Genomic DNA, 26,265 nt, shown 5'->3' with positions numbered 1-26,265 from the left:
CTTCATCTGCCACAGAGCGCTGCTTGGGCCTGATTGCAGAAAAAGTTGACCCTCTCCTCAGTTCAAACTCTGAATTGAGATGTTTTTGCTGACTGTCTCTAAACACTCGTACCTAAGCAATGTATTCTCAGCTGAGAGTCTTCATATCTGAAATTTATTTCCCAAAACTGAGTCCGTATTTGATGCTTGCTGAACAAGTTATTTTTCCATCTCTCCCGCAGCCAAGGCTTTCAAAGCTGGGTACTTCAAGCTGGAAGGCTAAGTGAAAGCAGCTTGATTTTTAGCTATAATGAACATACACAAATCCTAACATATCTTTCTGGAAGCTACCGCAATATGGGTGCTTAAGAGAGACTTATGTCAAGGACAAACAGCTTCAAGTTAAAAAACCTGACCTCTCTTTTGATGGTTTGAAGAGCTAGCATTGTGTCAATTTACATCCAAGACTCTGTTTTCATACACTGCATATCTTAGCTCCGAGTTTACATCAGGCATGTTGTAGAGACTAAAATATTGCTTCAGTTTAATATGGCCAGATGATCGATGCACCAGTTTCCCATCTTCTGAAGGCCTGTTCTCCTTCTGGTTTGCAATGATATACCAGTATTTGCTTTGCTCTGAGCTGCAGGGAGAATCTCTGCCTAGTCTTGCATGTGCAGCTTTTTATTTCTTCACTATGTCATGGAGAAAAGGGAGCTGGTATCAAGGAGGAGATTACACTACCTTCAGCAGTTCCCCTAGGGAAATCTCCATCCTACACTCCAGCCTTCTTTATCTCACCTCTTCATCTACACCAACCCACCAGAGCAAAAAGTTTCTTCAGCAGTTTTCCCTGTCCTCAGCCATTTCCATTCTCTGATTTTAAACACCGTTTCATATTTTTCCATACTCCTCACCTTCCTGCAGACCTTTGATCATTGTTTTAGGTTTGCAGAGATTCAGCAAAGATAAAACTATTTTCCACAAATTGGGGGTGGCTGAGATGCTTTACATCTCTCCTACTGCCCCCTCCCTTATCCTGCCCTTCCAAGGTTTCTGAAAGATCTTTACAACCAGGAGGGGAAAGGTAGTGGTAAAACATCACTGGACTATTCATTTAATTGAATTTTGGGGTCCTTTCATAAGGACCCATCCTCTGGGTGCTTCTCCTTCCACTATGAAAAGGCCTTTGAGTACGTCTGCAAAGTGCTAACAATAGCTGCTTTTATGCAGCTCTGTTTCCCGAACCCAATTCATTATCTGCAGGTGATCCATAGCTGAGAAATCTCTCCCGATTCCTGCCTGCTCTGCTGGGTGATTAGCCCAGAAGTCCATGTATGCTCTTCGTTTTTGCTTTTACAGTGATTCTTATATATAACACACAAAGGACGGGTGGCAAGGGTCTCCAATGTGACAAACCTTCAAGTTTTCCCAGGTAACTCATCAGAAAGGTAAGAAAGAGGTAGCTGACCAGAAGAGTAGGATATACTGGATGCGATCGCTTAGAGTTAATTTATTGGGACTAAATACTTGGAAAGTTTAATTTATGCAGTCACTTTTCAAAGCACTAACATCTCATTGCACAGAAGTAACGGCAGGGCAAGAGTTAGCTCCATCTGGACCCCGCCCCGGCCCAGAAAACAACGACGATACCACAACCCCAAAATAAGCAACAAAGGTGGCCAACGTTCCCGCCGCCGGGACAAGGGCCAGACGAGGCTCCTGCGTTCAGCCACGCAGGAGAGCGTTCCAGGCGGAACGGCTGGGTTTGAAGGTGCGCGTTCACAGCGGGATCCAGCCCAGAAGACTTCCAACACCTGAAGACAGCACGAAGCCTACCTTCACATACAAACACATTATAGGAAATTATAACAGGAGGAAAGCCCACAACCCGAAGAGTGGTAAATGCCATGACAGTTTTTTGAGGAGAATGAAAAAGAGTTAATTACAATAATTCTATTAAAATTTAAACTCAACCAGAACAAGACATCCAGCAACAGACAGCTTGGAAAAAGTATGCTGGTGTTGTAAATGTAAGATCAATTCAAAACACTAATATCCCTGGATCACTGAAGGACGGGGACACGTCTCAAATACAGCAGGACCCTTCGGGGGAGTTTCTGCAGTAAAGCAACCCACCAGAACAGGGCACGTTGCATGAGAACTCTGTTCCCTCGCTGCTCATTCCCCACCTGCGGTACCCTCAGGTTATAAATCTGTCACTTGCGCTGCCTTTCTCTTCCGAGAGGGATCCTGAACCCGCTCCCCCCTTCCTTCCTCTTCGTGGGTTTTGGACTTTTTCCTTCCTTGTCATTAACTAATAACAAGCAAATGATCATCATCATAATAATAATAATACAGCTTCAAACTTACACTAAGTAATCTGAAAAATGTTTTGGTAAAATTGGAACACAACTACATGAAGAAAGCAGAGAATTTTTAAACTAGAAACCTAAATTCCCATTCAGTATAACTTCAAAGCCTGACAACCTCAAAGCAAAGGAATTGGTTAAGTGAAAACAAGGTTTCACCAGCAAACTTACATGAAGCAGAACAATGTTCATCAGAAACAGACAGCAAGGATTGCCTCAGCATAACTCAAAGTTATTTTATTCTGTAAGGGCTAGTCATCACTGGCACAACGCTGTTACTTAAGTTCAGTTCAGGTCTGGGGTTAACCCCTCTGAAATTATAAATACTCTCTAAAACACAACACAAACAAGCCTTAAATATGTCCTTTGACTTGCTTATCTCCTTAGAAATTTTCAGCATAATGCCAAGGTTAGTTGCCCTCACACTCTTGGTTTTGATATCCATGGCAATTTTCACGGACTGGTAGCAGTCCACGACAACAAGAACTACTTGCAATGTAATATTTTCATAACAGCGTTATCCCACAGGAAAATGAATGGACAGCAGTCCTATTTCTATCCTCACCACAGAGTGTGGGAAGCTGACAACGTCCAGTAGCTGCTGACTCCCGAGTCCAGTCGTTTTCAGTAAGGGTCAGCGCTGCAATGCAAAACTGGTCCCTGGTGCACAGAGCAACGCTGGGGGCCGCGAGCTTTGGAGGAGCAGACCGAACGAGTAAAAACACCAAGCATCATTAGCATAAAAATATAAGTGTGAGAGTAAGAAAAAAAAAATCCACAGACAAAAAACGTGCACAGGAAAGAGAAAGCGAGACGTCTGACGGCTGCTGGTGGTCCGAATGAACCCCCTTCACCAGCCAGCGAGGACGCCGACGCTCCAGCACACCGGGGAAAGCATCAGAAACTGCCATGTGGAGCCCAGCATTCGTTAAGACATCCTTGGTGACTTACGAGCTTCCTAACCTGCCATTGCTTCAATCCATCCAAATCTCACAAAATACTCTGACTAAATATAGCTGAACCCGGCAGATAAGTAGTTTAAAACTGCACTGCTAAACAGCAGACTTTCAGGATCTGACCTTCCATTAAAGACATTCTTTTAAAAGCAAGTATATCAGCATCTTGCCCCTATTTCAGTGTAAAGGTATACTGTAATGGATACACATCCTCTCATGCCTCTGCTGCATGTGTTGTTACAGGGCTACTAAATATACAGCGTTACAATAAACCGAGAGGAATTCTAGAAACGATGCCTCCGAATTCGAAGCAGAGACACTCCAGTGACTGTATTTGTGCATATTTAAGTACAGCTTTCTTCCACACGCCTGTGAGTTTGCTGAAATTGTTGCAAACCCTGAAACAATAAGCTATTGAAATGCCAATTCAGAATCACACTGCACTAGTAGGTATTTAAAATTGTCAAGTCTCCAAGATTAAATTAGAATCAGGGACTTTAATAACAAGCAAGTTAGGGAATGATTCATAGAAGGGGAAAATGCATTAGATTTGGACGTATTCAACAACAAGGGACTATTACTAAGCAACCATTTTGAAACTCTCCGAAAGTCTGCATCTGTCTGATCGATTTCCTTTCACTCAAAATTTCCTTTTAAAAACAAAAAACCTGCAGCTCGTCCTCTCCCGGTGGGTCGCCGAGGTAGGCAAGGGCGCTCTCCCGCGCGCCGCCGAGACGTCTGCCCGGCGAGCCGAGAGCATCGCTCCCGGCACAGCGGCGGCCTCTCCACCCGCCCTGGCTGCGCCCGGGATGGCACCAGCCACCATTTAACGGGAGCTCAACGCCGGGCGCCGCTCGGCCGATCCGCGAGCGCGTCTGCAGATCAAAGGGCCCCTAATGGCCCCGCAGCCTCGGCACCGACCTTCCTTGGGCCACGCAACTAAGACAAAGGCAAAACGGTCCAGGCTCAACACGCGCGTTACAGCAGTTTTCTAAAGATTCCCTATGATTAAGTAGCAAGTTCCTGCAGCATAAAAGAAAAGCAACTTTTTCATCAAGTATTTTAGTCCGTTACTAAAAACACTTGATAGCCAGAGCGCAAAACTGAAAGACTACAATTGTGGATATTTGTAAATACAGAGCAGGCAGTTTCATTAACTTTATCCAGTTTGTTTCTGCATACCTGCATATAGCTCTCATTAATTGGGAAAGCAAAAAAGCATTTCATATATGTATATATAAATAATTTTTAAATGGCAAAGTGTTTAAATTTAAAAAGCTAGATTACAAAAAAACATCCAAAACATTTTGATTGGCAGCACGTATGGGGCCTTCGAGATAATGTCCTGTCCCCTCCCTCCCTCAACTCCTCTCAGCAGCAAGGAGTTTCAGTTCTTTTGTCTTTTCAGAGACTAAGTTAATTTTATTCTACTCAAACAGTGACTCTGCTGCAGACAAAAGGAAAAATGAAGACCCACTGCAGTGAAACAAGTTTTATAATTCATTAAAGTGAATTATCTTTCTTCTCATACAAACTGTGTTAGGCAGTCAGGAAAAGAAAAAAAGACAAGCAAACTGTTAAACCAAGAACTTGTCAGCAATAAAAATCTTGTCTCCAGGAGAATTTCAGGTTATCCATCTCACTTAACGTCTCCCTACTCCTCGAGTGCAGGACTCGATACCGAAGCAGTGCAGAGCACCGCACGCAGCCAGGGCGCGCGGGGATGCGGGTGGGAAAGTTTCGCACGCGCACTGCGGAACGAAGGACCCGCGTGAACGCCAAAGCGCTTCGGCAGGCCGCGCGGTTTCGGGGGAAGGAGAGCCAGCTTCAGCCCCAGACAAGAGGCGTGTTAAGCACAGCCAGAACACATCCTCCCTCCTTGCAGCAGAGCTAAGAACCTAAGAAAACCCGACTCCATCCGTTCCCTTGTCGGAAAAGGCACGACAAGGGATTCGGACACGTCAGGGGATGAGGGATAAAGAGCAGCCCAACCCCAGCAGGTTGGCTTGGCACGAGAGCAGGAGCGTTCAGGCCGCTTTCCTCCGGGACGCTACTTCTGTAGTTTGCTTCCTGGGACATCTCTGCTTTGGGAAGAGGAGAGAGGCCCATCTGCTCCCTAGAAGACCGACCACAGGGACTTGCGTGGCTTGAAGGCTAGCACGTCCATCCAAGACCAAAACTTAAGGTTCCAACAGTTGGACAGAGAAAAGCACCACTTCAAGACACCCTGTAGAGAAGGGTGTCTTGCTCCCTTCCAGTCGCCTGTTTGAAAAATACTCATCTTTAGGCAGGTTTGGTAATAAAGACAATGCTTCTAAGCCCATGATGCTGAACTAGCACATTAACTGAATGAAATGTAGGATTGCAATGTTTTATCTTCGGGTATCAAAAAACATAGGTGCTCTACTCTGATATTTAGTATAGGGCATAACCACAAGTTGCAGTACAGGAGATGGAAAACAAGCAATAAACAGTGGTTTTCTTTTTCCAAGATGACAGACAGGTTTTGGTTGAGGACCATTTTCAAAGAAATGGGACTCCTGCATTCATTTTCTAAGATTTCTGAGAAAGCGAGGCCGACACCCAGGACCCTACGGAAAAATACACTTACTAGCTTCAGCTGGTTTGGGCTTATGACCATTTTACACCGTGCCCCAGACCGCCTCGTTGTACTGCGGCGGGGTCAGGAGAAGCAGCGCTGCTGCTGACTCCGTAAGGCATGAACTTCAGGGGGATTTAAACATCTACAGTTTAAGGCATTTTAACTCCTCAGTTAAACTGAACAGGACATGACCACAAATTGCCGTATTACCATTACTACCTCCTTTCCCCACCAGCAGAACAGGCCGCGGCTGCACAGAGCTGCTGTCTTGCCACCCGTGCCAAAAGCCAGGGATGCAGGGCTCCGGCAGCAAGCATGCTCAGAGGGAGCATGCACCAGCCACTCCACCTACGGTGCAACACATTTGCATATTCAACAGCAGCAATGTTTGCCTTTAAAGAAAAGGCATGAAAAATTTACACAGGAAAAGAACTGCTAGGAGAATGCCAACTGCTGTGATGAAAACCAATAAAAGCAAGGAAATGTGCAGTTAAGGGCAAATTCTACCTCAGCCCCTCCAACACCTCTGCGCACAACAGGACACCTTCCCTCCTCCCCTGCTCCCCGTCGCGCCGAGGTACCGGAGGAGACACAGTCCATTTCAGCCTTACCGAGAATCCCTTTAGCTTTCATTGTCTGTCACAACCTTAATGTTCTTTTAATGCATTTCTCCCCTCTTGTGACTCTTCAATCCTGCGGCAGGGCGCTCCGACCTCGAGGAACGAGATGGGTCTCACGGACGCTGCTCCGGGGCCGCGAGCGAGGACGATGTCCAACCTAGCATCGGGACTCTGCAGCTGGACAGCTTCAGGCTCCCCCCAGGAGAAGCACTCGTGTCTGGACAGTGACGCCCTACATCCAGGCAAATACTACTAGGCCATTTATGCACTTTAAAGCTCGCCTTCGCAGGCACCACCTCGCTGGAAATACCTGCTACCACCGTAAAGCTGAAAGACTCCAATTAAAAATAAAACAAAATGGATGCGGCTCCGCAGAACTTGTAGCCTAAGCCGTAGGACCAACACGAAATGGTCATATTGACTCCCACTTCGCCGAGGCTGTGTGGAAAAAAGCCCCTGAGGTTCTTTATAGATTCCTCTGCACTTCAGCACAGTTCTTCATGCTAATTTTAGACAGGAGGCTTGGAAGCTGCTCTTCTAACACCCTCACATTTATGGCACTTGAATTCCAAATACTGATGCGAGTCTTCAGAAGGATTTCAGACATATTCTGGATACCATTATCACAAATAACCAGATAATATTCCACGTTCAAGGGACAGAGTTACAAAACTAATTGCAATCTGAAGTTAACCATTATCTCCCTTTCCTCAACACGCTGTCTTAAATAAACCCTTTTCTTCCAAGGGCTTACAGTGCGCAATTATAAATGATATGCCATGTTTGTAAGAAAATCAAGGAGAATAACAAAGAATAAATCCTAACACCATAGTCTCTTCCACAACATCCCTTACACACTCATTTGCCCTGGACAGGGACGAGCTTTCTGACTACGCGCCTAATGAAGCCCTTGACGAAGCTATAGCACTAACGAACGCTACCTGGGATAACCGCTGCCTCTCTTGTTGTACCGTACGAGCCCGCGAGACGAGAGGAGGGAGTTTATTAGTCACAGTAAGGAAGCCCCTGTATCTCAGTACTATCAGCACACAGGCCAGAGCTCCACTTGGAAACATGACTGTTTGGTAACAAGCAGCACGGACAGTCATTAAAACAAACCGGGGGGAGAACCTTACTCTTCTGTTTGCTGTGTGCATTTGCATACAGCTCATTTCCCCATTTATACGGATTGCACGGAAAGGGCGTGTGGGGAGGGGGAGAAAAAAAAACAGTAAGAAGAATCCAACCTGAAACCACTTCAGTGCTCCTTGATTCCAGTGAATACGTTTTTAATGGCATTCTTCAGGAATTTCAGCATCTGATTAGGAGATGGCAGAGGAAAAGGAACCCCTCCAAGGAAATACTTAATAGATGAAAAAGCAGACCAGCTCAGCTACGGTACCAACGCTCCCACCGAGCTCTCCATCACGGCCAGAACAAACCCTCGGCGGCATCCCGCTCCCCGCGAGGATCCCCGCTGCACACGCCTGCCTGCTTTACTCCCAGGTGATACTCGTTTGTCTGTATAGCCATTGAACTAAGGCACAGAATTGGGCCTAGACAACATTACTACACTGGGGTAATGTCTACCCTCTGCCTAATTAACCAGGGAAATTATTTTGCTTCAAATCAGGTTTGATATATTTTGAACACAGCTATATTTGAAGTCTAGTTTTCAGTTTAGCTCGAGGTCCAGAAAAGAGCATAAAAATGTGCTTTTCAGCCCATGCACCCAACACACAAGTGACACCTTCCAGGTATGTTGTACTCGGTTAGGAGTGCCGGGGAAGGGGGAGAGTCGCCGTTAGCCTCGGTTACGTTATAAACAGCCAGCACGCACGAGAACGATCACCAGGTACGCAACTCTGGTTTAGGTTACCTAAGCATTATGTTCATTAACTTTCAGCTAACAAAAACAAAACATAAACATTCCATATCCCTGAAGCTTTCTCACCTTCTCTGCGCGGGGCAGAGCGGTGGCTGGAAGATCTGCCGTCCCAGCGGGCCACCGGCATCCCTCCGGAAACGAAGCTTTGTTGCTCCTGGCCCGGACTCACTGACAGACTTGAAACCTTACCCTCCTGCTTCCACTGTGTCAAAAGCAAGAAGGTGGAGCAGGAGATCCATTACAGCAGTCACTTACGGAGAGCAAGGAGAGAGAAGCCTGAGCCAGCAGCAGTAAAAACAGCTTTCCTGGAGAGACACCACAGCTCCGGAAATGGTGTTGTCACAGTAAAAATATGGTAGTCCACCCAAATTGCGCTGGAGCGCGCTGTGAGCGTGAGACGCGTGGAGAAGACGGGTAGCGGGATGCCCGATTCCACACCACCACCTGGGCCGGCCTCGAAAACACGACGCCCATTGCTGCACGGCCCAGGTTTAAGTACTCTGAAAAGGCATCAGAATCTTTCGCCACACTACTTTATAGTCCCGATTTCAAATTAATGATGTTCTTCAATAAAAAAAGCTTTTGTTTTTTTTCAAATGACCCAGATAAGTTTCGACTCCACTTCTTGCACAAAGAATGCGCCATGGCAAAACACCCCTTTTCCCACCCAGATGCATCAGCGACCCTGCTGTTTTAGAGGCTGACGCTCACACTCTCTTAGTGACTCATTCACACTGGCCAAGAAAGGGTCCGGTGCGCCCTGACAATATTTATGCTTTTATCTTTTTTTAATAGCCAAGTTACCTGAATTACTATATTGACACTTAGAGCTGACCAAGAGAAACTACTTAAAGTTTAGTCAGTAACAGTAGAGGAAAGAAACATGGAATCACTGCAACAGCCTATTGCCTAGGCCCTATTGTTTGGTGTATTGCACCAGAATTATGTAAACTAACTTACGGACTAGCAATACAACATCCCAGCTGTTAAAAAAATCCGCAAACAAAAAATCACTGCAAATGAAACACCAGTGATCTCTAACTGGGCTTCTCTGAGCCATCTTGAGATTAAGGAGATTAAGAAATACCTGAGTCTGGCTATTGTCTCTCAATACTTTGGAGCTACCAAAAACTGCTGCTTTCTGTGGAGGGATCGCTAGCGGCATTTAAGAGCTACAGAATTAGAAGAAGCAAATGGATCCTCAAACCGTGTTCACACTTTGAATGTGTGCGCAGAAGCGCCAGCGAGGTTTCGGCACACGAGAACGCACCAGAACTATGTGCAAAAGTAAGTTTCTTATGCATCTTTCAGTGGTTTATCCAATGCTATAAAACTGCAACAGCATGTGGCATTGTCTGATAGGCTGAATTTCTGTGAGCAAGAGGTGGGTAGCTTTACACTGGGATTAGATTTATAGCCTTTTTTTTTTCCTCTCCTTTTTACTACAACAGAAACATTTTGCTGTTGTGCCTCAATACAAACATTATGTGGAGCTGCGGGTTCAATACTTATACATGAGCAGCTTCAAATGGCACCTGGCAACTCTCAGAGCAGAGCAGCACTTTCTAAACCAAATGCCCCTTTAAAAATAAAAGTCATCCTCCATAGGGTAACAGACTGGGCTGTAAAAAAAATCCTGGATTTTTTTCCATATCCTTAGCTCTTTTTATTGCCAAAATGTTTTAAAAATCCAACAGCAGCAGTTCTTACAAGTTCACAGTGCTCAGGATGCTATGCAACAGGACTCCTTCCAACCTGGGACCAGTGGGACTGCTTGCCAGACAAAGGCTCACATTCCTTATAAACTGGCTGCAAAAAGAAGTTATAAGGTATGCAGGGACCTCAGTGCGCGTTAAACGTCCCCCTCCCGCAGAGATCAGCGCATCAGCGAGCAGCTCATTGTGCTTTGTTCCCCCCCCGCCAAAGAGCTGAAACTTGCAAGAAATCACACAAAAAAGCCTCAACGGTTGTTTTTTCTGAAATGCTGAAGGGGCCGGTGAGTGATGAGAGAAACTAAGTGAATGAATCCAGGAAACGCACCTCTAATTTTAAACCCTGTGCATATTCTAAGTGGCTTATGATAAGTCCTGTGTCTCTTCCCCAGAAGAAAACATTGGCAGAAAAGACACTTTCAAGAGCATCTTAAGTTTAATTAACTCCGCTGAGTAGATATTCCTGCTCTCCCCCTCCCAGATGGGTTTGAAAGGAGACGGAGCAGCCGCTCCTTTGTGCGAGCGCTCGAGCCCAGCGAGGAGCCCGTCGTTCCAAGCCGATTGTCAGAATTCACAGAAACCATTTAGACGTCTAAACAGGAAGCCAGGCCATACTAGGTAAAGGCAAACCACAGCCCTGCAAAGATGGATGCTCCCTGTCAGCTGCGTGTCACACTCGGTTTCATGCAGCCTCGTGATCAGGAGAAGCGCTGAAGCTAAGGTTGCACCTAGTACCGGAGACCTCAGCTACCCAGAAAGCAGGTCACCGGTCCAAAGAGGCCTTTTAAGCTCCGAAAGCTTCCATTTTCCATCAGCAGATGATTAGTAACTCTTCTGTGACCAAGAGAACAAGGAATGCAACAAATTCCAAGCATGCTCCTAAATCAAAGCTAGACGCACCGATTCCTACAGACATCTGTCCAAGAGGAGCCGAACTCTGCTGCGCACAGCGGGCCGCCACCGCGTTGAGACACGTTGAAGATGCGGCTTCAACCCGAGGGCAGACAGGGCCCGAACAGCCCCCTCGGCCAGGCAGCACACGAGGCGCCCGAGACCACGCCGAGCGACACAGACGTCCGTGCGCAGATGTTTAAGCCGAAGCAGTATCTGCCACCAGCGACAGAAGCAGCGCGAGGACCAGTCAAAAATTCAGTGAGCAACCAGGGAACAGCACACGCGGGCTACCAGACCCGCAAGGGAAGGGGAGCGCTCCCGGCGCACCTAGACAGACGGAGTCCTACCGCCAGCCCTTTGCTCCCTGCGCCGCCGAAAGAAGGAGCACGCTCATTCACCTTTAGTCAAGCATGCACAATCCTTTAAATCCACCGTCCTCGCGAACCGCTTGTTGTTGCAATCCCAACCCTCCCCCCGCCAAGGAGCACGGAGGAACAGGAGTCAAAACCTCCCACACCTTCTTCCACAAGGACGCAGCTCCCCGCACAGGCTCATCCCCCCCTTCCTCCTCCGGGTTGTCAGTAGTCAAGACAGGCTCCAAAAAAATTCCCGGGGGGGGGGGGGGGGGGGGGGGAATTTAAGCAAACAGAAGGCGAGGAAGGCAAGTCAGTTAAAGCAAATCAATAAGATCGCATCCATATGCTGTCGCTCTTCCTCCCTGCTTTCAGCTACCCTCCGCTTGCCCAAACCACCATCACCTCCTCCTCCTCTTCCTGTCAAAGTCTCCCCCTCCCCCCACCAAAGAGACCCTTATTTCTAACCAGGAATACAGGAGAAGGGAGAGCAATTTTAAGCTGCTCAAACACCCTTATTTTGGGAAACTGAGGAAAGGGGGGAGAAACTGTGCCACCAGATTTCCAGATGCCTCGGGAGGGCCTACGCCTAGATCTCCCGAGAGGCAGCTTTTTCCTCCCAGGCTGCACCCGGACCCTGACACGGACCCACGCACCCTCCCTGCGCTCGGCCCCCCCGGCTCCCCCCGGACGGGAGGGGTGCGGGCCCGGCCCTCACGCTGCCCGCACGGAGGGAGGCAGCGCACGGCCAGAGCGAGAGAACCAGATGGTTACTGGACTCTCTTGCTTCGCGTTAGAGCAGAGAGGTGAAAGTTTTCTCGGCTGTCCCTCTCCTGCTCCTAGTGTGGGGAAGCAGCACCTGGAAGGGCGCAGAGAAAGGCAGAATCCCTCAGGACAGAAAACCCGGATCTCCCAGATGAGAGCAGACTGAAGCAGGGAAAGAGCCACCCGTTCCCATCACCACAGCGAGGGAACAGGGGAATGCCAAAACAGCAACGCTGAAGCAAGTAATAATTGCTCCTGAAGCCCAACAAAAGAGGAGGGAACAAAGGGGAACGAGGCGTCCCCCAGACGAGGAAGGGGAGCAGCCTGCCCCGCGGCCCCCCGCCACGAAGGGGGGAGACCCCCGGCTCTCCTGGCAGTGCTGCAGCAACAGCTCGCCCCAACGCTCCCCACTGAAGCGGGCTCCAGGGCAGCGCTGAAGCGACCGTACCCAGCCCCAAACCCGCAGGAAAAGGGGGAGCCCACGCCCCTGCGGCCCCCACCACGTGTAGGGGCGATGTGGCAGGAGGAGACAGCTGCTCCCATCCCACCCCATCGCTCCTCATTACGGGGAGCCACCCACCTTCTCCCCCGGGGCCTCCACACAACCAGGCAGCGCACATGCCCCCCCCCCCCCCGCTTCCCCCAGCCCAGACACCCCCGCCGACCCCAGACGGGGCCCGGCAGGGCAGCGACCTGCCCCCGGCCCCGGAGGAAGAGGCAACATCCCGCCCCGCCGGATCGCTGCTCGCCCGCTCCCAGGGGCCGAGCCGGCGCCCCCAAACCCCCGCGCTCTGCCCCCAAAGCGCCCCGCTCTGCATCGCCCCCAGCGCCCCGGGCCCCCCAGCACAGCCCCACGCACCTCGGGCTCTGAGCATCCAACCCCCCCGGCTCTGCACCGCGCTGGCACAACCCCCGGGGCTCCCCCCCTCCGCCGCCTGCGCTCTGCCCCCAAAACGCCTCAGCTCCGGGCCCCGGCTAGCACAACCGCCCCAAAACACCGGGCTCCGGCCCCGACAACCCTGGGGGTCGCCCCCCACGAGAACCCCCCGCCCCAGGCCCGAGGCGCTGCCCTCCCCAAAACCTCGGGCTCGCCCCCGACAAAAGCCCCCCCCGAGGCTCTGCCCCCCAACCAGCCTGGGGCTTTCTCCAAAGCACAGCCCCCCCCCCCCCCCCCCCGCCCCAGCCCCGGGGCTCTGCCTCCCCCGCGCACAGGCCCCCCCCCAGCCTCGGCCCGGCGGCGCCGCCCGGCCCCGACACCCCCAGGCCGGGCCGCCCCCGGGCCCTGCCCCCCCCCCCCCGGGCCCGGCCCCCCCGGTGCTGCCCCTCCCCCGCCCCCCGCCGCCTCACCTCGCGCGGGGGCGCCGCTGGCCGCCCGGGGGGCGCCGCTCGCTGCCCTGGGGCCGGGGCCGGGCCAGGCCGGGCCGGGCGGGCGGAGCAGACGCGGCGCCGCAGCCACCAGCAGCAGCAGGAGCAGCAGCCGGCACCACCACAAACAATGCCGCTGATTGGGCAGCGGCCCCGCCGCGCACGCCCCGCCTCCCGACCCGAGCAACGACGCCCATTGGCGCCGCGCGCCGACGGACGCGCCGCCGCGCCAATCGGCCCCGGCAGCCGCCCCGGCGGGCCCGCCTCCCGCCTCTGAATGGCGGGCGGCCGCGCCGATTGGCGCGCGGCGCGTCCAATCGGTGGCCGACCAGCTTCCCCGCGGGGCGCCTTTAATGGGTCCCCGAGCCTGGACATCCGGGAACCCGGTTGGCCTCGTTATATGTCGGCGGGCAAAAACTAACCCCCCCCCCCCCCGCCCGCTCCTCCCTCCCCCTTCCGCACTGCACACGCGGGAGTTTAGGCCCAAAGCGGCCGCCGTAGCCGCCCTGCCCACGCGGGCCCACGTGGCGGCCCGGCCCCAGTGCACGTGGCCCGGCGCGACGCCGGGTGAGGGGGGTGGGGGTCACCGGGCAGGGCCCGGGGCTGGGCAGGGCCGTGCTCCCTCCTCCCCCCGCCCGGGGCGGGGCCGGGCTGGGCAGGGCCGTGCCCGTCCCCCCTCCCCGGGTCCCCAGCCGGGCCTGCGCTAGGGAGGCCTGCGCCAACCCCCAGGCCTCCACCAGCACCCAAGATGGCCGCCGGGGCCATGGCCAACACTCTGGCCGCTCTTCCCACTCTCTATGGTTCCTTCCTGCTCATTGGCTGCTGAGTGGTGCTGGGGGCGCCAAGCCCTGCGCTCCCATTGGCCAGCTCTCTGCGAAGCCCCTGCAGCCCGGCCAATGAGCTGCCGCCGCTCCCCAATGGCCGCGGCCTCCAGGCCCCACTGGCCTCCGCGGAGGCCCCGCGCTGGTGGCTGCACGGAGCGGGCCAGGCTCAGGGTGGCAGGGGGCTGCCCCACGCCGCGGGGCACGCTGCCAGCGGCGGGCAGCGCGGGGTCCCCCGGGGCCGGGCGGTGCCGCTTAGCTCACGCCGGCCTCGCTAAAGGTCTCCTTTGTGAGCGGCCGCCCGGCGCCTGGAGCCGGAGGGGGGGCCGGGGCCGGCGCACAAGGGGGCAATTGTGCGTCGGGCCGCGGCGGCGCTTCCTGCCGCAAACCACCCGCGGGGAGAGGACGGGGCACGCCGGCGGGGGGAGCCCCCGCGGGGACGAGGCCGACGCGAGGACACGGCAGCGGCCCCAGGTGGGGCAGAGCCCCCCTGCCCTGCCCGGGACCCCCCCGGTCGCCCCCCAGCACCCCCAAAGGTGACGGGGAACGCGGTGGCTCCCCCCGCGCCGCTCCAGTCCACGAGCATCGCTCGGGTTCGGGGCCAGGGCCCGGTCCCGCAACACCCCGCAAGAAGGCAGCGAGGGAGCCCGGCGGAGAAAATACTGAAGCGGCTTTATTTACACACCCACCGAACGCGCCCGACCCCCGGGGCGAGGGGGCTCCGTATTGCACAGTGTGAACGCCGGGGCGGCCCCGGCCCCCTCCCCTCCGAGGCCCCCAGCGCCCCTTCCCAGCCGCGAGCGAAGTTTCCAGTGTGGGAGCGAGCGGGCAGAGGGGCATGGGAGGCAACGGGGTTGGGGCGTTTCTTCGTGCCTCAGCAAGAGGGACGGGCACCCAGGGTGGCTGTGTGGGGGGACAAAACGCCCCCCAGACGTCCCAGGACAGGGGCCCAGCGCCCACCCGGCGCCTGGCACCATCCCCACTCTCAGCACAAGCGAGAAGGGGGTGGGGGTAAGCGGGAAAATAAATAAATAAAAATATATTAACACTGACATAAAAAAAAAAACCTTTGTGACCCCAGCGCTCCCCTCCCATAGCAGAACCGGGTGCTGAATAGAGCGGCCGAGCAGGCAGCAGCCACCGGCTCAGCCCCCCTGTTCCAGTGTCTGTGTCGCACGCGCGTCCGGACGAGGCGTCGCAGGTCCGGGAGAGGGGCCGGGGACGCCTCCGTCCCCGCGGCTTCCCCTGCCAGGGCCGAGGGCTCGGGAGTGGGGGGAGCTGCCCCTCGCCTGGCCCGGGGAGGGAAAAGGTGCCCAGGCCGGTGCTGGAGCCTTCCCTGGGAGCCAGGCAAAGCTAAAGTGCGGCGGGGAGGAGAAGGGGTGCCCGGTGCCTGCCCCCCCGGCCCCCCGGCGCAGGGCCGGCTCTAGCACTCCAGGGTGGCGCCGAAGCTCTTGCGGCAGTCGATGGCTTTGGAGCTGGGGGGCTGAGCCCGCTGCCGGCGCAGCTCCTCTTTGCCCAGGCTCCCCGCCAGCTTGTTGTAGGCCGACTTGTACTTCTTGTCGAAGGCGGCTGCGGGGGGAGCGGCCGTCAGCGCTGCCAGGGGCCCCCCGCCCCCCCCGCAGCGCCTCCCCCGCCGCCCCCACGTACCGATATCCATGTGGTCCCGGCCCAGCGCCGCCAGCGTGAGGAAGAGGATCTCCCGGTAGATGCTCCTGCGGAGGCAGAGAGGGAGGCAGAAGTGAGGGGGGCGAGGAGCCCCGCGCGGGGGCCGGGGCGGGGGCCGGGGCGGTACCTCTGCTGGTGCCGCGGGCTGCTCTGCGTGGCCAGCGTCTCGAGGAAGAGGGCGATGGCCTTGTGCACCTCGCTCAGCCCCACGTGGTTCAGCACGGCCTCCAGGAAGGCCAGCGAGAAGGGGTGGTTGTGGTGGCGCCAGGACTGCAGCCGGGTGGGGATGTTGCCTGGGGCGGGGGGAAGGCGGAGGGGGTCGGCGCTGCCCCGCCAGCACGGCCCCCCCGCGGCCCCCAGCTCCCCCGCGCCACTCACTGTGAAGCCGCCAGAGGACGTAAAGCGGGGGGCAGCTGTCGGGCTCGGGGGTGAGGACGTCCCAGAGCAGGCGCACGCACACCGGCAGCGCGTCCGGGGGCTGAGCCTGCGCGAGACGGCGGTGAGCGCCGGGACGGGCCCGCGCCCCCCCCTACCCCTGCCCCGCCAGCCCCCCAGTACCTGCGGGGGGGCCGCGACGTGCTGCGAGCCCAGCAGCAGCCGGGGCAGGTTGCTGGGCAGCCCCAGGCGCTGGAAGTACCAGACCAGGTTCCAGTAGATGATGGGGTGGCTGTCGACCAGCTCGGGCTGGGCCAGGAACTCGCTGCCCTCGTTCTCCAGCAGGCTCTCGAGCTCCTTGCGCAGCACCAGCGGGCTCAGGTAGGCGAAGGCCACGCGCTCCGACCGTCGCGGCGGGCCCCGCGGCGCCTGCGGGCAGCGAGGACGGGGCGCTGGGACGCGGGGTGCCGCCGGCCCCCGGCCACGCTCCGGCCCCCGGGGAACGCGCCCCCCCCACGGCACCGCCCCGGCCCATCCCGTACCGTGGAGTCCACGGAGCCATTGCAGAGCCCCGGGGCCGCCCCCGGCTCCGGCTCGGCCTCATCCAGGGCCAGGCACCGGAGGCGGTCGCTGAGCACGGGCCCCAGTTCGGCGGGAGGCAGCACGGAGCCGTCCTCAGCGACGCTGCGCGGCAAGGAGGCGGTTAGAGACACCGAGGGCACCGGGGCGGAGCGGGGTGGGCGGCAGGACGCGAGGGCGGCAGAGTCTCCTCAGAGGACAGGGGACACCAGGGTGCGGGGGGGCCCCGGGGGTCTCGCCGGGCACCCGGAGCGGGTCTCACCTCGGCTGCTGGAAGTCCTGGATCTCGATGCTGAGGAAGGGCACAAAGGAGCGGCCGCAGAAGGGGCAGGTGGTGTTAAGGTTGGAGTCGTCGGACGTCCAGCCGGCCATCACCTCCTCATCGTACACCAGCGAGTCGCAGCCCTGGCACCGCGAGCAGCTCGACAGCAGGACCTGGGCAGCGGCAGCGGCAGCGGCGTCAGCACCTGCCCCGCGCCACCCTGGAGCCCCCGGGCAGGGACGGGGGCCCCGGGCTCACCTCCACGGCGGGCGGCTCCTGTCCGGCCACGGCCTCGGTCAGCGGGTCGGAGGATTTGTGGAAGCCCACGCTGCAGAGCGACGTGTCCGACAGGTCGAACTCGCTGCCCAGCGAGACGGAGCTCTGGGGGAAACGTGCCATGAGCGGGGGGAAGCCGCAGCCCCCAGCTTGGCCTCCCCATGCTGCCCGGGGCTGGGGAAGGCTGGAGGCAGAGCACAGCCCCGGGCAGCACCAGCACCTCCCCGGCCCGGGATGAAGCCTGCGGGGGACCGGGGCGTTGGGAGCCCGTTTGGGGAGGAGCGTACCTCAGAGGCGGTGGATTCGGGGCGCTCCCGGGGATGCAGCAGGGTCTCCATGGGGCTGCGGCGCGGCGCAGGCTCCCTGTCCCGCTGCTCGGAGGCCCGGCGCAGGGAGCCGGCGTCCCGCAGGCTGCCGGGGTGCTCCATGCTGGCCGCGTGCCGCAGCGAGGGCCGCTTGGCGGGCGACAGCAGCTGCTGCAGCTTGGCGGCCAGCCCCCGGCGCGGCGTGCCCCCGGCCAGGCTGTTGTGGTTCTCGTCCCGCCGGCACGGCTTGGCCCCCGGCGCGGCCGGCCCCTCCGGGCCCTCGGCGGCCAGCTGCCCGTCCGCGCTGTCCAGCGTCAGCCGGTCGCTCTCGTCCGTCACGAAGCTGACGTCCGACAGGCTCCCGTCCTCGGAGCTGGGCGCCGCGTCCCGCAGCCCTCGCAGCCAGGGCGGCAGCGCCGGCAGGGAGTCGGCGCTGGGCTCCAGCACGCCCAGGGCTTTGATCACTGCGGGCGGGGGAAGGGGGGGGCGGTGAGGGGCTGCCGCAGCCCCCGGCCCCCCCGGCCCAGCCCTGCCCCACTCACTGTGGGCAACGCCGGCTTCCAGCGTGGTGGCCTCGCTGTGGGGGAAGCTGAGGCTGCCGCTCTTCACGAGCTGGGGGGCCGGGGGGGCGTCCCGCAGGCTGCGCCCTGCCCAGGTGGTCTGCCGCTGCAGGCTGGCCCGGGGCCGGGGCGCGGGGGCCGCGGGGGCCCGGCCGTCTGCCGGGGCCGGAGGGGCCGTCAGGGGCGGGGAGGGGGCCGCCGGCAGCCCCCCGGCCGGCCCCGGGGCGCCGCACGCACCTGGCAGCGTGGCGGCGCGGCGCTCCCTCTCCCGCTGCCGCAGCGGCTGCCGGAACTGGGCCGCCCCCAGCACCACGTTGCGGAGCTTGGCCCAGCGCAGGCGCCCGCCCTGCGTGCTCGCCGGCCACTTGCTCTCCAGCACCGCCTGCGAGGAGGGCAGAGCCGTGGCGGGGAGGGTCGCGCGCGCGAGGAGGGACCCCGCGCGCCGGCACCGGCTGCCTGCATCCCCCCACGCCGGTACCTTGTTGTAGTAGCCGTAGGTGATGGTGTTGGGCACGATGCCGGCACGTTTCATCTCCAGCAGCACGCGCACCGAGAGCACCGGCTCCCCGTACTGCCCGCACAGCTGCATCAGGATCCGGTAGCAGACCTGGGGACGCGGGGGCGTCGGGGGGGGCCAAGTCCTCTCGCCTCCCCCAGCCGCGGCCGGGGCGGCCCCGCGGCCCCTACCTCGTCCGGCAGCACCACTTTGTGAGCCTCCATCTTCTTGAGCACCTCGTAGGCCAGCTGGAGCGCCCGGACCTTGGAGGCGGCGGCGCGCACGTACGTAGGCAGGTAGATGAACCACAGCCCGTAGCAGTGCCCCAGCAGGCACTTGGCCCACATGTCGGGCACCGAGGAGTATTTCTGCGCCACGCGCTGGGCCACCTTCATCTCCTGGGCGCGGGGAGAGGGGCGGGGGGAGGCTGGGACGCGCAGCCGGGGCAGCAAGGCCTCCCGTCGGCCATGACCGCCCCAGCCGCCCCAGGCCCGCCCCAGCCGGCACCGCTGTCCCCCAGGACGCAGCTCCCCCGTGACTCCGCGTCCCTCTGCACCGCCCCTGCAAGCCCGGCTCAGGCTCCCCCCCGTCCAGCCAGGCTGAGGCCAGCTCACTCGCTGCACCGCGGGCCCGAGCGCCAGGCCTTTACCTGCTTGGTCCTGCGTGGGGCAGGGCTGCTGGGGGCACTGCTCTTGGCCTGGCAGAGCTGGGCCATCAGCTGGTCCTGGGAGCGCTCGAGCAGGTCGAGGCGCAGCGTGGGGAACCCGTCGTAGCTGGGGGAGGAGAGGCTGAGCCGGGGCCGCGGGGGCGGCGGGGCCGCGGGGGGCGGCGGCGGGGGCTCACCAGTAGCGCGCGGGCAGCTCGGCGCCGTCGGGTCCCGTGGGCTCCTCGGGGGGCATGATGAACACGGTGTGCTCGCTGCCGTGCGAGTCGTCCAGCTCCATCAGGGGAACGTCCTCCGGCTTCTCCAGGTCCACCTGCACCTGCGGGGGACAGGGAGGCTCCAGCGCGGCCCCCCCGGCACAGCCCGGCTCCCGGGAGCAGCAGCGGGGCCGGGGCCGCAGCGGGGCCGGCGGCAGCGCCCACCTTGTCCACGCAGGTGTCGAAGAACTCGAGGCAGGTGTAGCGGTCGCTGGCGAAGGAGCAGTCCTCGATGAACTGCGTGAAGAGCTGCGTGCGCAGCAGCTGCCCATAGAACTTGTGGTACGCCCGGTCCCGGGACTTGAGGAAGCCTGCGGGGAGGGACGGAGGGGCAGGTCAGGCCGCCGCTGGGCTCGTCCCGCTGCCCCCGGCCCTGCCCGCCCCGCGCTCACCCTGCAGGAAGAAGAGGTTGCTGGAGTCGCGGGTCTTCTCGGAGGGGGCCTGGGTGATGGGCTGCAGGTAGGAGCGGTAGCCCTTCAGCACGCAGGCCATGAAGCGCAGGAAGGAGGCCTGGATCTCCAGCTCCAGCTGCTTGCGCCGCCCGTACACCAGGTCGTAGTCCGTGAGCAGGAACTCCAGCGAGGCCTCCTCCACCGGCTTGTTGTACACTGGGGAAGGGGCGAGCAGGGGACGGGGTCTGCCCAGCCCTTCCGCGCCACTCCCCGGGCTCTCCTCATCCTCACGCCCCCCCCGCGGGCTCCCGCCGCCCCCCGGCCCCCACTCACTCTCGTCCAGCTGCTGGAAGTGGCTGTGCAGGGAGGCCAGCAGCACCTTGCAGGGCCGGCGGGGCAGGGCCCGCGGCGACAGCAGCTTCCGCTCCTCGCTCCTGGGGGCAGGCAGAGGGGCACCAAGGAGGGCTGCCGGCCCCCGGGCCCAGCGGCAGCACCCCGGCCCCCAGCCCGGCACCGGGACGCAGTGCCAGGAGAGCCCGTCTGCACCCACCGGGTCTGGGTGCTGCCTCTGCCCGGGCAGGGAAAGGCTGCCCGTAAGAGGGGCCCAGTTAGGGGCCACTTACTGGAAGATGGTGTTGGTGTCCAGGTCGACAAAGATGACATCTTTGGGGGGGTCGTAGAGGTCGAAGTAGCTGGAGTGGATGCCTACAATGAAGGGCACGGGGGCACACAGCACGTCAGCCAGCGTGAGCGGGCACAGCGGGATGTAGGGGCACTGCCAGCGCAGGGGGAAGATCATCTGGGGACAGGACAGGGGGGGATCAGCGCCGCGGGCAGGAGCGGCCCGGCCCGCCCCGCGCCACGCCGCGGCCCCCCCGGCACTCACCGAGACCAGGGCTTCGCCCACGCTGGTCAGCACGTCGGGGCGCAGCGAGTGGATGAGCAGCTTCTGCTCCGTGAGCACGGCCACGAGCAGCGTCACGGCGTTCTCGGGGCCCAGGTTCTGCAGCAGCGTCAGGAAGCTGGCTCCGCTGCGGGGGCCGCGTCACTCGGCGTCGGCACGGCTCGGCCGCCCCGCTGCGCGGCACCCCGGGCCCACCCGACCCCGCGGCCGTCCCCCACGGCTCTACCTGAGCGGCAACGGGGAGGACACGGGCTGGCAGAGCAGCAGGTTGTCGTACGGAGACATCTGAGGAGAGACACGGGGCGTGCGGGCAGCTTGGGGTGCAGCGCGGGGTCCCCACGGGGCCTCGGCGCACGGCTCGGGGCTCGGGGACTCACCTGGACCAGGATGCGCGGCCGCTGCGGCGACGGGAAGGGCACGTTGTGCATGAAGTGGGAGATGTGCCTGGAGGAGGAAGAGCCCGTCGGGGTGGGGGCCGCGGCGGGACCCCGGCCCCGTCGCCCTGCCGCCCTCCCCGTGGCTCTTCACCCCGCTCCTCCCGGGGGCTGGCCCCCCCCTGCCCCCCCCGGGGCCCGTCCTGCGCGGGGACGCCCAGTGCCCTCCCACCCCTGGGCCCGGCGCTCACGTCTCCAGGGGCAGCACGTGGGGCCCCGAGATGGAATAGCGGTAGATAAACATGAGGAACTTGCGGAAGACGTCGAAGAAGGGCCAGTGGGAGAGGACGCAGATGCTCTTGCGGGTCTGCACGGACTTGCTGGCGATGGGGCGCCGGTCCACCACGCTGAGCAGGCCCAGGCGCAGGCTCTGCTTCTCGGAGAGCCGCTCCCGCGGGTAGGCCTCGTGGAACTGGATGGCCGCGCCGTACACCTGCGCGGGGCGGCCCGTCAGCGCCGTCGGCCCCCCCGCCGCCCCTCCTCCCGGCCCCGCCGCCCCCGGCCCCTCCTGCCTTGTCGCCCGAGGCGCCGGTCAGCACGAAGGTGGAGAAGACGGGCAGCTGGTACTTGGTGTCGGCCGGCCAGCTCTCGATGGTGGCACCCATGGGCAGGCAGAAGACGGGCACCGACTCGGGGAGAGGGAAGGACTCGCTGTCCTGCTCGGGGTAGCGGCCCAGGAGCCCTGGGAGGAGAGGAGAGGAGAGGACGGTGCGCCGGAGCCCGCCGAGCCCGGGGCGGCCGGGAGCCGCCAGCAGAGCTGGGAAGGGCGGGCGGCCGCCCTCGAAGGGTGGCACGGGGGCACGGCGACGCCGCAGCACGGCGCTGCAGCAGCTGCAGGTCCGAGCCAAGCCCTCAGCCCCCTGCCCAGCCCCGGCGACTCCCAGGCGCAAACCCCCCGAGCAGGGACGTGCCCCCCGAGCAGGACCCTACCTGCTTCGTACACCAGCGTGTTGGCCTTGGCCATCGCGATCTTGTAGCAGAGGAACAGCGCCGGGCCCCACTGCGAGGAGGGAGCGGAGCGGTCGGCGCGGGCGGGCGCCGCGGCGGCCAGGGACCCCTGCCCACCCGCCGCGGCGCCCCGGCACCCACCATGCTGGTGTTGAGGTTCTTGTCCACGCGGCAGAAGGTGTGGGGGGTGCTCTCGCCCTTGCTGGGCATGACGAGGCAGATGTCGGTGACGCCCAGCGTGTTGTGGCCCTGCGACTCGGCCGCCCGCCGGTACGCCAGGAAGGTGCGCTGGTGGCCCGGCCCGCCCGAGTTCAGGTTGGCCGAGCGGCTGTAGGGCGTCGTGTCCAAGATCTTGTAGCCCGGCTTCGGGCGGTCCTTGCCCTCATAGTGCACCCTGGGCAGAGGGGGGGTGAGACGACACCCGGGGGGGGGGGGGGGGGGGGCGGGCGCGAGGGCAGCTCTGGCGGCCCCAGGACTCACCCCAGCTCGATGAGGGGCAGCTTGTCGCGGCCCCGCTTGTAGCATATGTACATCTGGGGGTTGTTGAGCAGCCCGGCATTGAGGTCCACGGGGTGGCCCGAGGTCGTGGTCTCGATGCAGGTGAAGCCGTGGGGCACCTCCTCGCCCTGCGAGCGGATGATGACGGCCACGTCCGTGATGGGCTCGCTGGGCCGCGCCGGGCGGTGCTGCTGGCTCTCCTCCTCCAGCGGCTGCGAGGCGTCCGTCAGCCCCGCCACCACGAAGTAGTCCACCAGCTGCGGCGGCTTCTCGTCCGACATGGCCGCGGCTCACGGCATCTGCGGGGGCAGCGGGGACAAGTCGGCGGGCGCCGGGATCCCCGTCCCGCCTCAGCCCGGCGCCTCGCAGCCCCGTCCCCCCGCTCCGGCGGTCCCCGGGGGGAGGCGGGGTGGGAGCGGCGCTGTGGGGCTGCCCCCCGGCTGGGCGGCAGCCGCGGGGAGAGGCGGCAGCGCGGCCCGGGGCACGGCTGCCCGCGAGCCGAGCTGACGGGGCGAAAGCGCCGGGGACGGGAAGGGAGGAGGCTTCCTGTTTGCCGGTCACGCCGCGGAGCGCTGCCAAGCGCCGGGGACGCTGGGGACCCCCGGCCTCGGCGGGGGCAGGGGGCCGAGCCCCCACCCCGAACGTCCCCGCCAAGTGGGGATGTCCCTGGGGTCGGCGGCTCTGCGGCGCGACCCCCGGCACGGCGAGCAGCCCCCGGCGCGGCTCCCCGCCTGCTCAGTGCCCTGCCCCGGCGCAGACCCCCAGCCCCTCTCCCCCGACCCCCAGCGCCCCCAGCCCAGCACCGGAGCCCCCCGCTTGCCCGGGCAGCCGCGGCGCGGAGGGACCGGGGCTGCGAGGCTGCCGCGGAGCCGCGCGGGGACGGCTGGAAAGGGGAAGGAAGCAGCGAAGGAGCCGTGAACGCCCGCGCCGCGTCCCACCGCCCGTCCGGAGGCCACGCGGACGAGCGCGGCGGGATGCTCGGCCCGGCCCCGAAGGCCGCCGGCGCGCGGCAGAGCCTGGCGGGAGGCAGCCGGGGACGTCGCCGTCTCCCGGCCCGGAGCCGTAACCCCGTCCGCAGCCCGGAGGAGGAAATCCCGCCAGCGCCGGCGCAGGGCAGCGCGGCAGGGCCGGGCTCGGCCCCAAACCTGCCCTGGGGCCGGGGACCCCCCACCCCGCTCACCCCGGCCCCCCCGGGGGGCTGCACGCGCGGCGAGATGCCACCAGGGCTATTTTTATCGCCACGCCACGTGACGCCCGAGGCTGCGGAGACGCAGGCTCCTTCCCGATTTAGCTTCCCGTAACCTAACGCGAGCGGGGGAGAAACTGCCCCGGCACCCCCAGCAAAAGGGGGGGGACGGGCCCCCCAGGCTGCCGCCCAGAAGGCCCACATGGGGGGACCCCGCGGCCGGCCCCCCCTCTGCAGTGGGGCAGCCCCCCACAAGGAGCAGGAGGCAGCGGCCAGCCCTGGGGTGCCCCGGACACCCGGGTCCCCGGCACGGCGGTCCGAGCCCCACTTCGTGCCCGGTCGGGCTCCCAGAGAGCGGGACGAGGGTGCCACAGCCCCCCACGGCCCCCCACAGCTGTGGGGCAGAAGGCCCCCTCACCCCCCTACGGCAGCGGGGGACGTGGGCCCCCACATCCCCCCGCAGCGTCGCAGGACTTTCCGCCCCGACCGCAGCAGCAGCGAGAGCAGGAACCGGCCCCGCCGCAGCACCGAGAAAGAGGAAGCAGCGCGTGCTGGGGGGGCAGGGACCCCCGTCCCCGTCCCCGCCGTGGGGCAGGGCCGGCCAGCGCGCAGAGGGACCCCCGTCCCCGTCCCCGCCGTGGGGCAGGGCCGGCCAGCGCGCAGGGGGTACAGGATGGGCCCCGGGGTGAGCTGGCCCCACGGCGATGGCCTGGAGCCCCCCAAAGACCAGGGGAGGCATCGGGGGGGGCCTGAGGCTGCAGTGACCCAGCTGCCCCACTGCATGTCCCCCCCACCCCACTGCATGATCCTGTGTGTCCTCCCTGCCCCACTGCATGGCCTCCCCTGCCCCACTGCATGACCCCCCCCACTGCATGATCCTGTGTGTCCTCCCTGCCCCACTGCGTGTCCCCCCCTGCCCCACTGCATGACCCCCCCCACTGCATGACCCTGTGTGTCCCCCTGCCCCACTGCATGTCCCCCCCTGCCCCACTGCATGACCCCCCCTGCCCTGCTGCATCCCCTGCGTGTCCCCCCCTGCCCCACTGCAGGCCCCCTATGTGTCCCCCCCCCCACTCTCCCCCCACAGCCCCCCCCACCTCACACCTGTGCCTGCTGTGGGGTGGAAACTGTGGGGCGGAAACGGGCATGGCAGGAAACGTCACTGCAGCCACAGAGCTGCTACCCGCAGCTGGCCCCATACAGACCCTACCGCCAGCCCCACAGACCCCACAGCCGGCCCCATACAGACCCTGCCGCCAGCCCCATAACCCCACAGCCAGCCCCGTACAGGCTCCCCCACAGACCCCAAAGCCAGCCCCATAGACACTACACAGCCTGCCCCATAGAGACCCCACAGTTGGCCTCAGAGGCCCCACAGCCAGCCAGCCCCATAGAGAACCCCACAGACCCCAAAGCTGGTCCCATACACACCGCCCACACAGACCCCCACAGCCTGCCCCTACAACCAGCCCCACGGACCCCACAGCTGGCCCCATACAGACTCCATAGCCAGCCCCTACATCTGGCCCCATAGACCCCACAGCCAGCCCCACACAGACCTCACAGTCAGCCCTATACAGCCCCATAGCCAGCCCCTACAACTGGCCCCACAGCCAGCCCCACACAGACCCCACAGCCAGCCCTATACAGCCCCATAGCCAGCCCCTACAACTGGCCCCACAGCCAGCCCCACACAGACCCCATAGCCAGCCCTATACAGACCCATAGCCAGCCCCTACAACTGGCCCCACAGCCAGCCCCACACAGACCCCATAGCCAGCCCTATACAGACCCACAGCCAGCCCCACACAGACCCCACAGCCGGCCCCTACAGCTGGCCCCACAGACCCCACAGCCGGCCCCACGCAGACCCCACAGGCCCCACGACCCGCCCCACGGGCCCCACGCGGGCCCCGCGCCGCCCGGTACCGGCCCTGCGCCGCCCGGCCCCGCGCCGCCCCCGCGCCGGCCCGTTCCGGCCCGCGCCCCCCCCTCCCCGCCCCCGGCGCCCCGGGCCGGCGCCGCTACCTGCCGCCGGGCCGCGGCCCCGCGCTGCGCCGCGCTGCGCTGCCCCGCGGCCGTCGAGGCGCCGCCGCCGCCGCCAGCGGCCCCTGCCGGCGCGGAGGACGCGCCGCAC

At 61.8% G+C, this 26,265-nt stretch overlaps 2 protein-coding genes across 7 annotated transcripts in view; both read right to left on the bottom strand.

The window, feature by feature from the left end:
• Window positions 1-13,668, bottom strand: part of GATAD2B (GATA zinc finger domain containing 2B) — a 51,549-nt gene extending 37,881 nt beyond the window's left edge. Inside the window, exon 1 of one of the 2 annotated variants that reach the window (XM_064499047.1) lies at window positions 13,489-13,668. The gene's annotated coding sequence lies outside the window, so the exon portion shown is untranslated. The remainder of the gene's footprint in view (window positions 1-13,488) is intronic. The other variant, XM_064499048.1, reaches the window with a different exon arrangement.
• Window positions 13,669-14,980: 1,312 nt separating this feature from the next.
• DENND4B (DENN domain containing 4B) lies at window positions 14,981-26,235 on the bottom strand. 5 transcript variants are annotated; one of them, XM_064498785.1, is made up of 28 exons: window positions 26,157-26,235; window positions 22,925-23,241; window positions 22,586-22,838; window positions 22,427-22,496; window positions 22,009-22,178; window positions 21,688-21,929; window positions 21,440-21,506; window positions 21,289-21,347; window positions 21,045-21,189; window positions 20,782-20,957; window positions 20,492-20,592; window positions 20,159-20,374; window positions 19,932-20,077; window positions 19,689-19,828; window positions 19,495-19,618; window positions 19,037-19,243; window positions 18,828-18,956; window positions 18,587-18,731; window positions 18,332-18,505; window positions 17,772-18,253; window positions 17,467-17,589; window positions 17,209-17,381; window positions 16,910-17,051; window positions 16,551-16,796; window positions 16,371-16,476; window positions 16,120-16,285; window positions 15,975-16,039; window positions 14,981-15,896 (listed from the first exon to the last, which is right to left on the bottom strand). In XM_064498785.1, exons 2-28 carry the CDS (start codon window positions 23,221-23,223, stop codon window positions 15,751-15,753), a joined length of 4,512 nt encoding a protein of 1,503 aa, XP_064354855.1. In that variant the 5' UTR covers window positions 23,224-23,241; window positions 26,157-26,235; the 3' UTR covers window positions 14,981-15,750. The 5 variants fall into 5 exon arrangements, with proteins under 5 accessions (XP_064354855.1, XP_064354853.1, XP_064354856.1 ...); XM_064498783.1 differs by having other exon boundaries at window positions 18,332-18,731; XM_064498786.1 differs by lacking the exon at window positions 18,332-18,505.
• Between the last annotated feature and the right edge of the window lie 30 nt (window positions 26,236-26,265).

This window comes from Dromaius novaehollandiae, chromosome 29 (assembly GCF_036370855.1).
Source record: "Dromaius novaehollandiae isolate bDroNov1 chromosome 29, bDroNov1.hap1, whole genome shotgun sequence".
Taxonomy (NCBI): Eukaryota; Metazoa; Chordata; class Aves; order Casuariiformes; family Dromaiidae; genus Dromaius; species Dromaius novaehollandiae.
Note: the sequence above shows the minus strand (reverse complement) of the source record. Positions and strands in the feature narration are given on the sequence as shown.

What these genes read in the sequence shown, in the direction of transcription:
- DENND4B (XM_064498783.1), bottom strand. Translation starts at nt 23,223, where the DNA reads ATGTCGGACGAGAAGCCGCCGCAGCTGGTGGACTACTTCGTGGTGGCG. An exon ending in CACGTGCTGCCCCTGGAGAC is followed by an intron (nt 21,507 to 21,687) that starts GTGAGCGCCGGG and finishes TTCCTCCTCCAG; the next exon opens with GCACATCTCCCACTTCATGC. An exon ending in CCGAATCCACCGCCTCTGAG is followed by an intron (nt 17,590 to 17,771) that starts GTACGCTCCTCC and finishes CGTTTCCCCCAG; the next exon opens with AGCTCCGTCTCGCTGGGCAG.